Source organism: Eurosta solidaginis, chromosome 1, assembly GCF_040869045.1.
Source record: "Eurosta solidaginis isolate ZX-2024a chromosome 1, ASM4086904v1, whole genome shotgun sequence".
NCBI lineage: Eukaryota > Metazoa > Arthropoda > Insecta > Diptera > Tephritidae > Eurosta > Eurosta solidaginis.
In genome coordinates, this window is record NC_090319.1 from 47,170,115 (window position 1) to 47,182,805 (window position 12,691).

A 12,691-nucleotide genomic window follows, 5' to 3' on the forward strand; every position below is an offset into this window, starting at 1 on the left:
GTGCTTAAATGTATATGTAGGTACATATGTTTATATATATATATATTAGGGCGGGTCGCTTTAAAAATCGCTCATTGCTCTGTGAAAATCGTATTCTAGGGATCAAATGAAGAAACTTTGCCAAAGGAACCATACCTCTAAAACGGATTCTGGTGTCCCCCAATTGGGGTCGAACTTTAGGGTAGGGCCAAATTTTGAAAAATCCCACTTTGACCCATTTAGAATGCTCCAATCGAGTCCAAATGTATGACCGACCCCCACTAACTTTAGAGGCCCGACCCACCGATGCCAGTGGCACACCCCCTGGAACCCCCTTGGGGGTTCACCATACAAACATTTCAAATTATTTTATTGCAAATTTTTTTATTTGTTTATACGTAATAATAAAATGGTACGTATACGCAGCGGTGCACCTCTTTTCAGTTGGTATGGATATGTTTGTGCTGATTTTTTCATGTAAAGTGCAAAACCTGCGATTTTTTGAAATGTTTGTATGGTGAACCCCCAGGGGGTTCCAGGGGGTGTGCCACTGGCATCGGTGGGTCGGGCCTCCAAAGTTAGTGGGGGTCGATCATACATTTGGACTCGATTGGAGCACTCTAAATGGGTCAAAGTGGGATTTTTCAAAATTTGGCCCTACCCAAAAGTTCGACCCCAATTGGGGGACACCAGAATCCGTTTTAGAGGTATGGTTCCTTTGGCAAAGTTTCTTACTTTGATCCCTAGAATATGATTTTCACAGAGCAATGGGCGATTTTTTTGCCTCCCCACAAATCGACCCGGCCTAATATATATATATGTGTATGCTGGCATGAGCATTTTCACAGTCACTCACAAAAAAGTTGATGCGGCTTAGTTTGTAAATAGAAATATGTTACTAAATTAAAAAAAAAAAAACTCTAAAGGGCGTATAGCACAATCTTGGCTTACAAAATCCCGAGACACACAACCTTGAGACGACCAAATCCCGACAGTTCATGAGCCCGACCCGAACAAATCCTGACCATTCATTATCCCGACCCGAGCAACTCCGACAACATATAAATTGGTAAATCACTCTTGACGTCATAAAATATACACATCTTTGCCAACACATCTTTGACAACACTTTCCCGATCCGATACCAACTATGCGATCCAAAGTATTTTTGCGATCTAAGGGTATATTCGCGCAAATCACTTCTCTGTGTGAACGTAATGTGTGATAATGAAATCTAAATATATTTGTCTGGATATGCCTGTTGTTTTTGTGATTATATTGTACCGAACTTTGGGAAATCCTGCTTATTATGCACCTTCTGCTAACGTGCGAATTGCTGAACTGTCTAAAAAATAACTCCAATATTCGGTGCTGCAAACTGGTCTTTATTTAGATTATTTTTGGAGTACTTCACAATTATACTTCACTTCACAACTAATAGCGTATTTAAATCAAACTGATTAGTCACTCATCAACTTGCGTTGCTTTTATACCCTCTTTTGCCTCGTCCGCATATTTCTCCTAAGGTCGGCCTAGACGTTTCACCTTCTAGAACTGTTGTATCTCCTGCTTAGCAATTTAGCTATATGCGTGTGTATGTGTGAGTAACTACTTCTTCTCTTAACTGATGATTACATATGTGTATGTGAGATATTCTTCTTTGCGTTCTATGTACGTAAGTGTTGCTGGCTTAATGTGTACATGTACATTAGAGTGGCTGCTTGCTTTTTTGTTGTTGCAATTATTTACTAACAGCATAGTGATGCAAATATTCGCCAAATATTTTGCCGGGATATTTATTGTCTTGTTGGGATTTCATTATGTCGAGATTTTGTTATGTCTGTATTGTGTTTTGTCGGGATTTCTGAAAATTGTCAGGATTATGAACTGTCGGGGCTCTGTAAGTCTAAATTGTAAAGCGCTTCAAATTTGAACAATAATGCGGAAAATTTTACTCCGAAGCTGCAATTTATTTACTAGGCCATCGTCGACAATCAGTTGAGCTTAACCACCTACCTTTAGCCTTTTAAACTTATCAATACTTGTCTCTAATGAACAAGTTCTTGGTAATCGAAGATTCGAAAATTGATTAAGGGCCATATTATGTATGACGCCTTGATAATTTGCATCGCAGCCACTCTCATTCACAGCCACCCATTGTATAATACTAAAAATTTTATAAAACCTTTCAGGTTTACTATCACTCACTTAATTGAATGAATCCTCTTATATGATAGAAATTTTGGTACACACAAGCAAAAATTACTCGCTGTGTAATACATAATTTGCCCCCTAACTTCCATGGTTACTAATATTAAGTCATTTAATTAGGGTTTGTTGTATGCTGTGCTACTCAGCCGAAGAGATCGGACCTACTAGCTTTCTAGACGCCATTTTGATGCATATTCTTCTGGAACCAATTGCATAGTATACCTTATAAGCGTTCTGATGTCAGCATATTGACACCGGTCCTTGGTTGGGCAGCATAAAATTACCTAGAGTTCGTAACTTCATGTACGCCAGAGCTGGGCATTCGCGGAAGAAATGGGTAAATATCTTCTTTCAACCGTCCACACTACAGCTCCTGCCCCTGGCTTTAAAACGAGTATATGGCTAGTGCTCTGTAATGGTTGATGTGATTTTTCCGTAGTGATTATGTGCCTCTTAAGTTGTATCTAACAAGAAGAAATTGGTTCTCTAAAACTTAGTATCTTTGCTTGGAAAATTCCACCTGAGTTTGGAAAAGAAATAGATATTGCGACTTTTGGTTGTTTGGAGAAAGCCTAAGCACCAACACCGCAAACCATTTTAAATCCGGCAGTGTAGAGTGTGGTTACACACTCTTTGTAAACTATGTTGGCTGACCAATCCAATCTTGTGAGAAACCTCATGGGTGATATGTAATGTGCTGGTACATCTACGATGGGGTGCATTCCTAGGAAGCCGTTGTGGATATACAGCTTTTCGTCACGTCATTAGGTTCTCTAAGTGTGATGACTGAGATAGTAGCTGTCAGGCGTTTGTGGAAGTCCAATAGCAGTTGGTTAAAGATAAGAATGCCTTCGTTGAACACTATTCAAGTGCTTTTGCTATCCCCGCGCAAGCTGTCCGTTATATCCTGTTTAGTTTTCTGATGTTGTAATGCAGCACCCATTTATTCTGTATAACTTTGTGATGAAATCTATATTTTGAAACGCTCTGGTTTCTGTAATCCTAAAAAGATAGAAAGCCTAACTTGTTAACTGGGTTTGAGCAGGAACAGGCAGTGGAAACGATTTGTCGAAGTACTAGCCTTATCTGATAAAGCAATATAAGTGGAGAGGCGTGGACACAAACGCCGAGCTGAAAAATTTCAAAGATCATGTGAAAATAAGGCGACCTTGGACTCAAAAAGTTGCTCATATATCTTACAGCAGAAGACTTTAGGCTAATAATTTGCATACTCATTGCAATCTGCCTTCTGGCTCACATGTTTATAAATTAAGCCTCGTCAGTAACAGTAGATTAAGGAAGTGCGAGCTGTAGCAGAACGGTTGAACATGTTCTGTGTTCGTGCCCTGCGCCCACGAAGTCGAAGCTCCAGATATAGGGAGCGGCAGAGTTGTCTGCTATTGAGGAGACAGTTAAGCTTGTTCCGAAAGGATAGAAAGCAAAGGGACGAAAATGGAAGCAGAGGAATGTAAAGAAAGGAAAGGTTTATAGGTACGTTATAGACGAGATATATACGGGTTATCGATTTGTTATCGAAGTAATTAAAATTTTCGAGCGACAAAGGTTATAGATGGGATAAATATTTTCTGTGTTTTTCATCGTTTCATTGTTGAAAATTTGTCGATAACCTTTCAAAGATCGATCGAAAGTTATCACAAAAATATTTTTTTTTGGTGTCGAAAAATTATCGATTTGTTTCCTGTGTATTAATATTTTGCTATCGGCGTATTATGGACTTGTAATCGATACGTTATCGATTTGATATCGAAAATTTATCGATTCTCCATCAAATTTTCGAGCGATAACAAAAGTTATAAATGGGATAAATATTTTTTGTGTTTTTCATCGTTTCTTTGAATATTTTTCGATAATTTCTCAATGATAGATCGATCGATATGTTATCACAAAAATATGGATTTGGTGTCGAAAAATATCGATTTCGGGTAAAGTTTTCTCTATTGTGGTGCAACTTTAACCCCTTTTTTAATTAAAAATATGAATTTTCTAGACCAAAATATAAATAGTGTTCTCGTTTTGACTGTAAGTTACTGTAGATAGGTAGGCGTGCCTGTGTTTAGTATAAGTAGGTATCTATGCATTCATGTTGTATGAAAAGACTTTCGAAGTCTTTCAGCCTTTTAGTCTACTGTTTTTATTTGCTTTAGAATTGGCACTCGAGCATACATCTATGTAGGCAAGCAGCTCCAACCCATACGTTCGCACATATGTACATTCACCTCCACATATGAAAATACAAAGCACGATGAGTACGACGCCAAAAAGTATGCAACCAACATTCAGGCAAGCATATCGAGAGAAAATTCCAACACTGAATTTATGTGAATTATTGTAATTGCATTTTAGGGAAATAAAATCCATGTGATTGCAATGGAAACGTGAATAAATTTCAAAAGATTTGGCTGCGTGCTCCACTGGCACATTTTTACGAAGTTGTGAAAGTGAATTGCTTTATAAATTTCATTGCCAGTTCTCACAGAAGTGAAAAAACAACTTTAAATAGCTACCAATTTAATTTTAATCCAAATGCAAAGCACTTGCATCTGTCTACAATTACTCGATAGAGCATGTCTGTTTGGGTAAGTTAGCGAGCTGACGTGAAGGAATGTCAAAAATTGGATTTTGATTTGAAGAGGTCATTTCTTGCAATAAAATCCAGAATTAACTAACATGAATGAAATTGTCAGTTTTAAGTCGATGGTGTGATGGTTTAGCCAATAGCTCCCAACTATTAGTCTTAAGCTTAAGGGCAATCCATTGACGCCATTCAGCCTCACCGGAGGTTGGCGGAATTTTGGTGACAAAGAACTGTATCTATTTGGTGATTTTCAGCCAGAGGATATACCTGGCTGTAAAGCAATTAAACCTTACCGACATCTTGCCTTGATAACAATGAGAAGAAATGGAGATAAAAATTATTGACCTGGAAAGTAATTAAAATGAATCCAATCAGGGAAGAAAATTGAAGAAATTTACGGATCAGAAGTAGTTAGAGAGACCTTCTATAGTACTGTTCAGCATTACATTTTCTAGTACATTTAGGCAGTAAACGACTAAAAGGCGTGGTTGGTGAGCGTTTGGCACTGGTCATGAAATGGTAGAAGTGCGTCATAGGCAGCGCATGAGTTTTGCTCTAAGAAACTCTGGGTACGGCAACCAGTATGCGAAAGAAAAGGCTCAGATGTCACAAGTTCGACACCCTCCTGTGACTTCTGCTGTTTTTAACAAGAAACGATAAACTCATTATGTGGATGGTGATGTAAAAGACATCGAACTAAAAGTCAGAAGAGATTCTTGTAGGTGAGTGTAGTGGCAACCAGCTGCTGTGGGGGCTGGCAATTGATTCCCTTTGAATCATACGTTTGCCCCGTCAGACTAGTCTTCCCCACTGTCCATTAGCAAACTCTCTCTTTCTTCACATTTCTTCTGAGTAAGAAGGGATTTGCCTCCATTTTTACGCAGAAAAAAAATGTAATGCAAGAGCATTCTGTTCGGGTGAGAGGAGAATATGTCAAAATGCCTGTGGCGGGCCGACTTCCCTACTACCTTGGTAGAATTCCAGAGCCATTATATTGAGATTAGAGTCTCTCTTGAATGATAGAAGGATGTATATTAATGTTGGCTTCGGTCAACTGGTCTCCCCTGTTGTTTAAAATGAAAGTTTAAAGCTCACGCGTCCTGGTAAGAGGGAATGCTTTCAAAGTCACCATTGTCATAAGACCACCCTCCTTCCACAATCAAGCTATATGTATATAGACAGTCTTGTACAAATAATCAGAAGTCCATATTACTAATGACACTTCCTCGTATGCACAACCGCCCTCCCCCATCCTTGGACATCCGACCCCTGATTTTGGATTATTACTGGCGACATCATCATCTGGTAAGAGCTAGCGTCATTGAAATCCTCTCCTCTCTCCGTGTGTCACCGTTACTATTTCCGCCATCATGACCCTTTGGCGAGGACCAACTTCGCTAATGTCCTCTATCGGATCGTTCCAGTTAATAACTATACTCCGCCAATGGTATATAAAGCGTCATCGTAAGTAATTCCGCTATCGTTACTCTTCGATGAGGACCAACGTCGTCACCCGACTTTGCATCGACTGAGCTTACCCCAGCCTTTGACCAAAGCCAAATCATAAATTGAATGCTTGAGAAGCTTCAGTTGGGTATACAATTTTTATTAAAGATGCCATATTAACACTCGCAGTAGAAATTATACAAAGGAGCTTGAAGTTTTTTGTCCATGAATGTTAATCGAAGTCTGACCCCGCCCTTCATTGTACTGTATAAAAAATCAACTTACATCTGAGATGATTTTGCGATAACACAACTGACACTCAATTTTGCACGCAAACAAATATTAATACAGGAATGCCACCGAAAACGGAGAAGATAAAATTAAAAAAAAAAAAAAGAAAAAAAGTTACACAAACAAGTAACCTTCACCTTTTGTCCTTCTTTCGATTTCTCTCACTTCTGAAATTTATACGCTTTTTTTGTTGCGCTTTTGCCCGCTACAAACTTTGAGATATTTTTTTTTTCATTTTCGATTTAAATTTTTTTTCGCTTTCATTACACACTTTACAGTTTGTTGGCTTTTTTGGTCATTGGTGCTGCTTTTTTTTTTTATTACAGTATCGCGCGCAAAAATTCTTGGCAATTCGGAACTTTTCATCAAAAGTGGCAGCGATATAAATCTGACCTGTCTCGCCATGCAATCACCCATACCGCCTTCTTTTATATATTGGTATAAAGGTAAACGTGTAATGAATTATTCACAACGCGGCGGCATCAATGTCATAACGGAACGTTCGACTCGCACTAGTAAATTATTGATAGCGAAGGCAACACCATCCGATTCGGGGAATTACACATGCTCGCCGAGTAGTTCAGGTAAGATGGTCTACTATATGTATTAGTGTATGTATATGTATGTACGTATGCTACAACCTCTTATGCCAGTGATGCTCTCAAGAGCTTCGTAGAGATTCGGAAACTTATTCGGTGTTCACCTTCATAGATGTTGTGTGAGCGTAGCTACTGCTATTCAGCAGAGCAAGCACTGAATCAGTTTCCGCTTGTATTTCAAGCAGTTAACATCCCATGCGTAAATTCTATGCTTAAATTTGTTTCTTTATTTTTCTTGTATACACATACTACTTCAAAATATGGTGCGTTTGTGTTCGAAGTTCTACTGGCTTTGTGCACCACTGTTCTACACACTAACATATGTAATGCAATTCCGATTACTTGCAACCTCTTACTAACGTTCGAATCACTAAACTGTTGAATAAATAACTACACTATTCAATAATGCAAAATGGCCTTTATTAAAGTACTTCACAAAAACACTACTACTTCTCGATAGATAGCGTGCTTAAATCAAACTGAATCCATGATTGCTCAGATTGCGCTCTATTATACTCTTCGATTTCCTCGCTCCATACTTCTAGATGTTTGCAGAATTTACTTAGTTACCAGCTATAAAATTTTAACTACAGATGCACGTGTATAGCTTCTCATATGCGCGTGTATATGTTAGTGATACTTGCACAAATAATTGCCTACTTTTGGTAGTACCTCAGATATATACATGTGTTTGTGCGTTGCTCTCCACTGCTTGTATGGACATATGTGTAGACATAATGATTAGTTTGGTTATGTGCATACAAGTCACTGCTTAGTATCGGCTTAGAGATGATACTATCCCTTAGTGTTGCTAGTAGTATTCGTCAAAATAAATATGCTCGTATGCCGACTAAACAATCTACATACCAACCATATCAAGAGCAAAAGCAATTGTTTATAATATCCTCATAACCAAGCAATCAACCAACTCTTTCATCTTTTCATCCATTCGTGTGCATCCAACTTTTAAGCGATCCAATGATGTACTATGTGGGCCATAGAAAGAAAATGTCTGTAGTTTACTTCACGCGTATACAAAAAAATAAACTTATGTATGTATGCGTTGCTTTTGAATACCCAAATCTTGCATGTGGCTGAGATATCAGATCACAGTTGAAATTATTTGAAACCATAGTTTAAGACAGGGCTTGCTAGTGTTAAATGTTTAATTATTAATTTGTGTTATAGGTATACATACACATAAGTAAAGCATTGTTCATAGCTCTTATAAACATACATAAACCACTACTGACATGTGCGAACAATTCATGTGGATGAGATTGCGCTCAGGGGACGTGTGTAGGAACTTCCCACAATTTAACTCGGAGGTACGTTTGTTTACTGTTAGTGCGCCCCGTCGTAGTGGTCCTCAACAATTTGCTTTCTCTATGAAACCTGAGTTGGAGTGAAAGAACCACTTCCCCAACCTCTTTTAGACTTTCGAAAAATCATGCGCGTGCAGAAATCAGCGTTGTCTTGTTTGCAGTTCTGGACAAGGTCACAGAAATTGTTGAAAGGGCTCCTCTTTCTCTTCATCCTGAAAGCTTTTGCTCAAGGAGCTTGTTGGTATGCAAACATTGGTGCAATAGCACAATGACCTGCGAAGACATCGATATGTATTCTCATCGCCGATTTGTTTAGCTTGAGAATGAAGTTAGTTGCTTTCCTAACAAAACATAGCCGTAAAGATCTTGAGACTTCGAAATCATCCCTTTTTGGTACACAGCAAGCCCGTTGCTATAATTTTATATTCCTCGATTTTCCTCAGGATGTAACCCAGCGGTGATAGTACGGTGCTGTCCATCTTGCTTATGTCTGTTTCGGAACCATTTGTAACCATCTCATCTGCAACTTCATTCTCTTCGATTTAGTTGCAATATGGACCCGAATGAGGTTTGATACCTCCACGTGATTTTCGAAATTATCTCGTTTGATTCTTATGCCTTTATTTAAGGCGGCCTGACTGTCGACTAAGATCGTTAAATTGCTCTCTGGTGCCATACTATCCTGAAGCAGTCTGGCTGTTCTCTCTATGGCATAGACCTCCACTTGTAAGGCACAGCGTAAGTCAAAGATTTACCTGCATACGCTTTTAATACATTCAAGTTCTGGTTCCTTTTTCTTTTTTATTTTGTGAGCCATCTATGTATATTGTAATTCTCCTACCGCTATCTTGTCGTTTCCTCCATTCCTACCTCGAAAGATATCTTATGTTCTGGAGTTAGAAGTCAAAGACTACCATGATGTGGTCGATTTTGGATGTTATGTGAGTTTTGTTTCCATTTAATCGTCGTGTTGTCATGTTATATAAAATCGTCGCTTGTTTGTTTTCGGTTGATTTCCTTATATTGAATTTTCTAAATCGTAGAGACCCTCATGAGGCCAATCCATCCACGATCACCTAAAGAGGCATCAAATTAAAAACTAAACGTTAAACCCTTCCTGAGTAGCGCAACTCATTGCGTCTGATAAACCCAGGCATGCTAGGTTTTGCACCTTCCCAACCATATGTTAGTTGCTCGTCTTGCGTCTTCCACCAGATAAGAGCTGCAAACGTTTTTATCAATCGGATTACTGTATTGTACATGTCATTAACGATATGCGGTGACAGTCCTAGTTCCTCCCGTAGGCCCTTATACAGTTAAAAGTTTCTTTTCCAGCTTAATTTGTAGTCGAGTATCATTCCAAAAAACTTGTCTTCAGAAGAGAGATTAATCGCTGTGCCATTGAGCTTCGTCAAGTTAACGATATGCGGTGACAGTCCCTAGTTCCTCCCGAAGGCCCTTATACAGATAAAGGTTTCTTTTCCAGCTTAGTTTGTAGTCGAGTATCATTCCAAAAAATTTTTCTTCAGAAGAGAGATTAAGCGCTGTGCCATTGAGCTTCGTCAAGTTAAAGAAGACAGTTTTTTTCTTGCGACAAGACAAGTTCTTTTTTGCTGGATTTCCTCCCAACACGTTTTGCCCTCCCTCTCGCGAAATACCGCAAAGAACCGTGTTCATGAGTTCGCGGGAATTTATTTGTGATCAAAATCGCCAAGTCTTCGACGCAAGCTACTACCCTCGTTCTTTCTGTTCTATCTTTTTCTAAAATTTCGTCAACTTCCAGTAAAGAAGAGGTGATAGCAAGCTGCCCTGAGGTGTGCATCTAGTAGCCTTTTGTTTACTAACTGAGCCAGTTTCTAAAACTGTATTGAGGACCATTCCCCTGGGCATAGAATTAATCTTTACAACTATCGAGTCTTGGGTTCCATGTCGTAAATGTGCTCTGCAGACATCCTCCATTTGAACATCGCTGAAAGCACCGTCAATGTCGAGGAAGGCTGCCGAGGTACATTTTTTGCAGTTCATTGATTTCTCGATGATGCAGACCACCTTTTGAAATGTGCCTTAAACTCGTTTGCTTTTCCGGTTTGCGTGCTGAACTGCATACATTTTGAAGAGATTCGCATTTTCCCTTTTATGTATGTCAATTTATGTAACTTCCCTCAACCTTCGTTTTGACAATTAGTACTAACAGCGAGATACATCTCGAAGGTTCATATTCGTGGACGAGTTATAATGTTGTTGTTGTCGTTGAAGCGACAAAGATACTACGACAAGGTTTTGGAAAGTATTATCGATGTTGATGGTCTTATGCCGGATATAGATCCAGTATGATCCGGTAACAAGCACCATTAAGGTACTAGCCCCATCATCTCTGTAACGTTTTAATATGATCACATTGAACCTTGTAGGCCATCCCGCCTCCCCTATTCCAAGTTCCTAGGAGAACTTGTTGTCATCAGAACCTCGCTTTCTAAATATGTGTATGACACATTCATATTTGTAACATGTTTCGCCTCGCGTAGGTGAGGTTCACGACTGGGTTGCAGAAGTTATGAATTTCGCTTATCAACCCCATGAATCCCTTAAATGGTAATAATGTCAATGGAACGAACGTCAATTGACATAAGTTCTCTTTAGAAAAAGCGTTAAAAATAGTGATATAAATTCTAAGCTAGAAAGAGAACAAATGTCAATTGACATTGATTCGCTTATGCAAAAAGAATTAAAATCACGTCTTAAGAATGCAAATTGAAGTCAATTTTATTACCTCCAAACCCGAAAGATGTACATTGATATCAACTCGCTATTGCAAAGAGAATTAATATCACGCTATTTACATAAATTCTCTTTGCAAAAGGGAACTAACGTCAATTCCGGGAAACATTTTTTCTGACACTTATTCGCTTTTATAAAGAGAATTCATGGCAGTGAAGTTGATTCCAATATATGTATGTATCTCTGATGTTTATTTCCTTCCGGATTTGTAATTAATGTCGCTGATATTACTACTATTTCAAAAGTGAATTAAAGTCAAATGACTTTAGTTTCATTGATTCTATTACATGTCACCTCATATTGATTTATAAAATTTGTTTGTTATTGATACTAGAAAAAAATTAAAAAAAATTGCAGACGAGCGATGGTTAATAAGACATGATTCTGAATTTCACCTCTTCATCAGCTGAGTCTTGAACTCGAAATCTCCGACATTTATATTTCAGTAAAGATAGATGACTCATTCCAGTCAGTGATATGAGCTCTCCGTTGCACGCTTTGTAATTTGTTCTACAGTATTGCCTTTTTATCGCTATGCCTTTTACACAATAAGCCATACATATACATAATCAGACCAATTCTAAATATTCTCTCCGAATTTTGTTCTCGCAAATTTTTTTATTCCCGCGGAAAAATTCCTCCAATTCTTTTCTCGTAGGGAGAAGAATTATTGGGGAGTAGGAATTTTGAATTTTCGAAGTCAGCTGTTTTGTCAATTGAAATTTCGTTGCGCATTACTTATTTTGTTTAAATAATTGTAAAGTTTAATTATTGTTGCCAATTTGTTTGAAATTAAGAAATAAGGTATAAACAATGCACAATATTGCATTTCATGTGGTATTCACTGAAATGAGTAATAAATTGGTGCCACAGCAACATCAACAGAGGAGCATAAGAAGAAGACCGGGGGGATAATACAAATCCGCCGGAGTGGCCTGCATTCATTCTGCAAAGCAATTTTCTTGCGACCAAGTCGAGTTGAGTTCGCTTTTCGCCATATGCCAAAATCTATTTAAGCCTTCTTAAAAAATACTTGCGCAATTTCTGGATGGCTGCATCAAATATGCGAAGAGCTCTTCCGTTACTTATGATATATTTTTCGACTTAAAATAAAGAATATTGTGGTTGTTGTTGTATTAACAGTGAGAATATTGTGGTAGAATGTAAATACATATTTTAGCACACATTTTTACAAATAAGTGTTCTTTCTTAAAATAACCAAGTTCCTTTAACGATTTTGATACATTCCCTTTAATTTAACTAGTGAAAAAACTCCTATTAAATGGCAGAGAAATCTCCCTCTCCCTCACATTTATAATACCTACTTTTCTCCCATAACCGGTTTCCGCTTTTTCGCACATTGTTCAGAATAGGAGGAAAGGGAGAAGTGAAAAAAGCTTACAAGAAATTTTTATTTAGAATACGAGGAATGGGAGAAGGGAAAAAACTCGCACGGAATTTTTGTT

General features: G+C 38.2%; 1 protein-coding gene across 1 annotated transcript in view; it reads left to right on the forward strand.

The window, feature by feature from the left end:
• dpr4 (defective proboscis extension response 4) overlaps positions 1-12,691 on the forward strand; it is a 222,029-nt gene that overhangs the window by 180,777 nt on the left and 28,561 nt on the right. Inside the window, exon 6 of the mRNA XM_067759262.1 lies at positions 6,850-7,107. Coding sequence (XP_067615363.1) covers positions 6,850-7,107 — 258 coding nt within the window. The remainder of the gene's footprint in view (positions 1-6,849; positions 7,108-12,691) is intronic.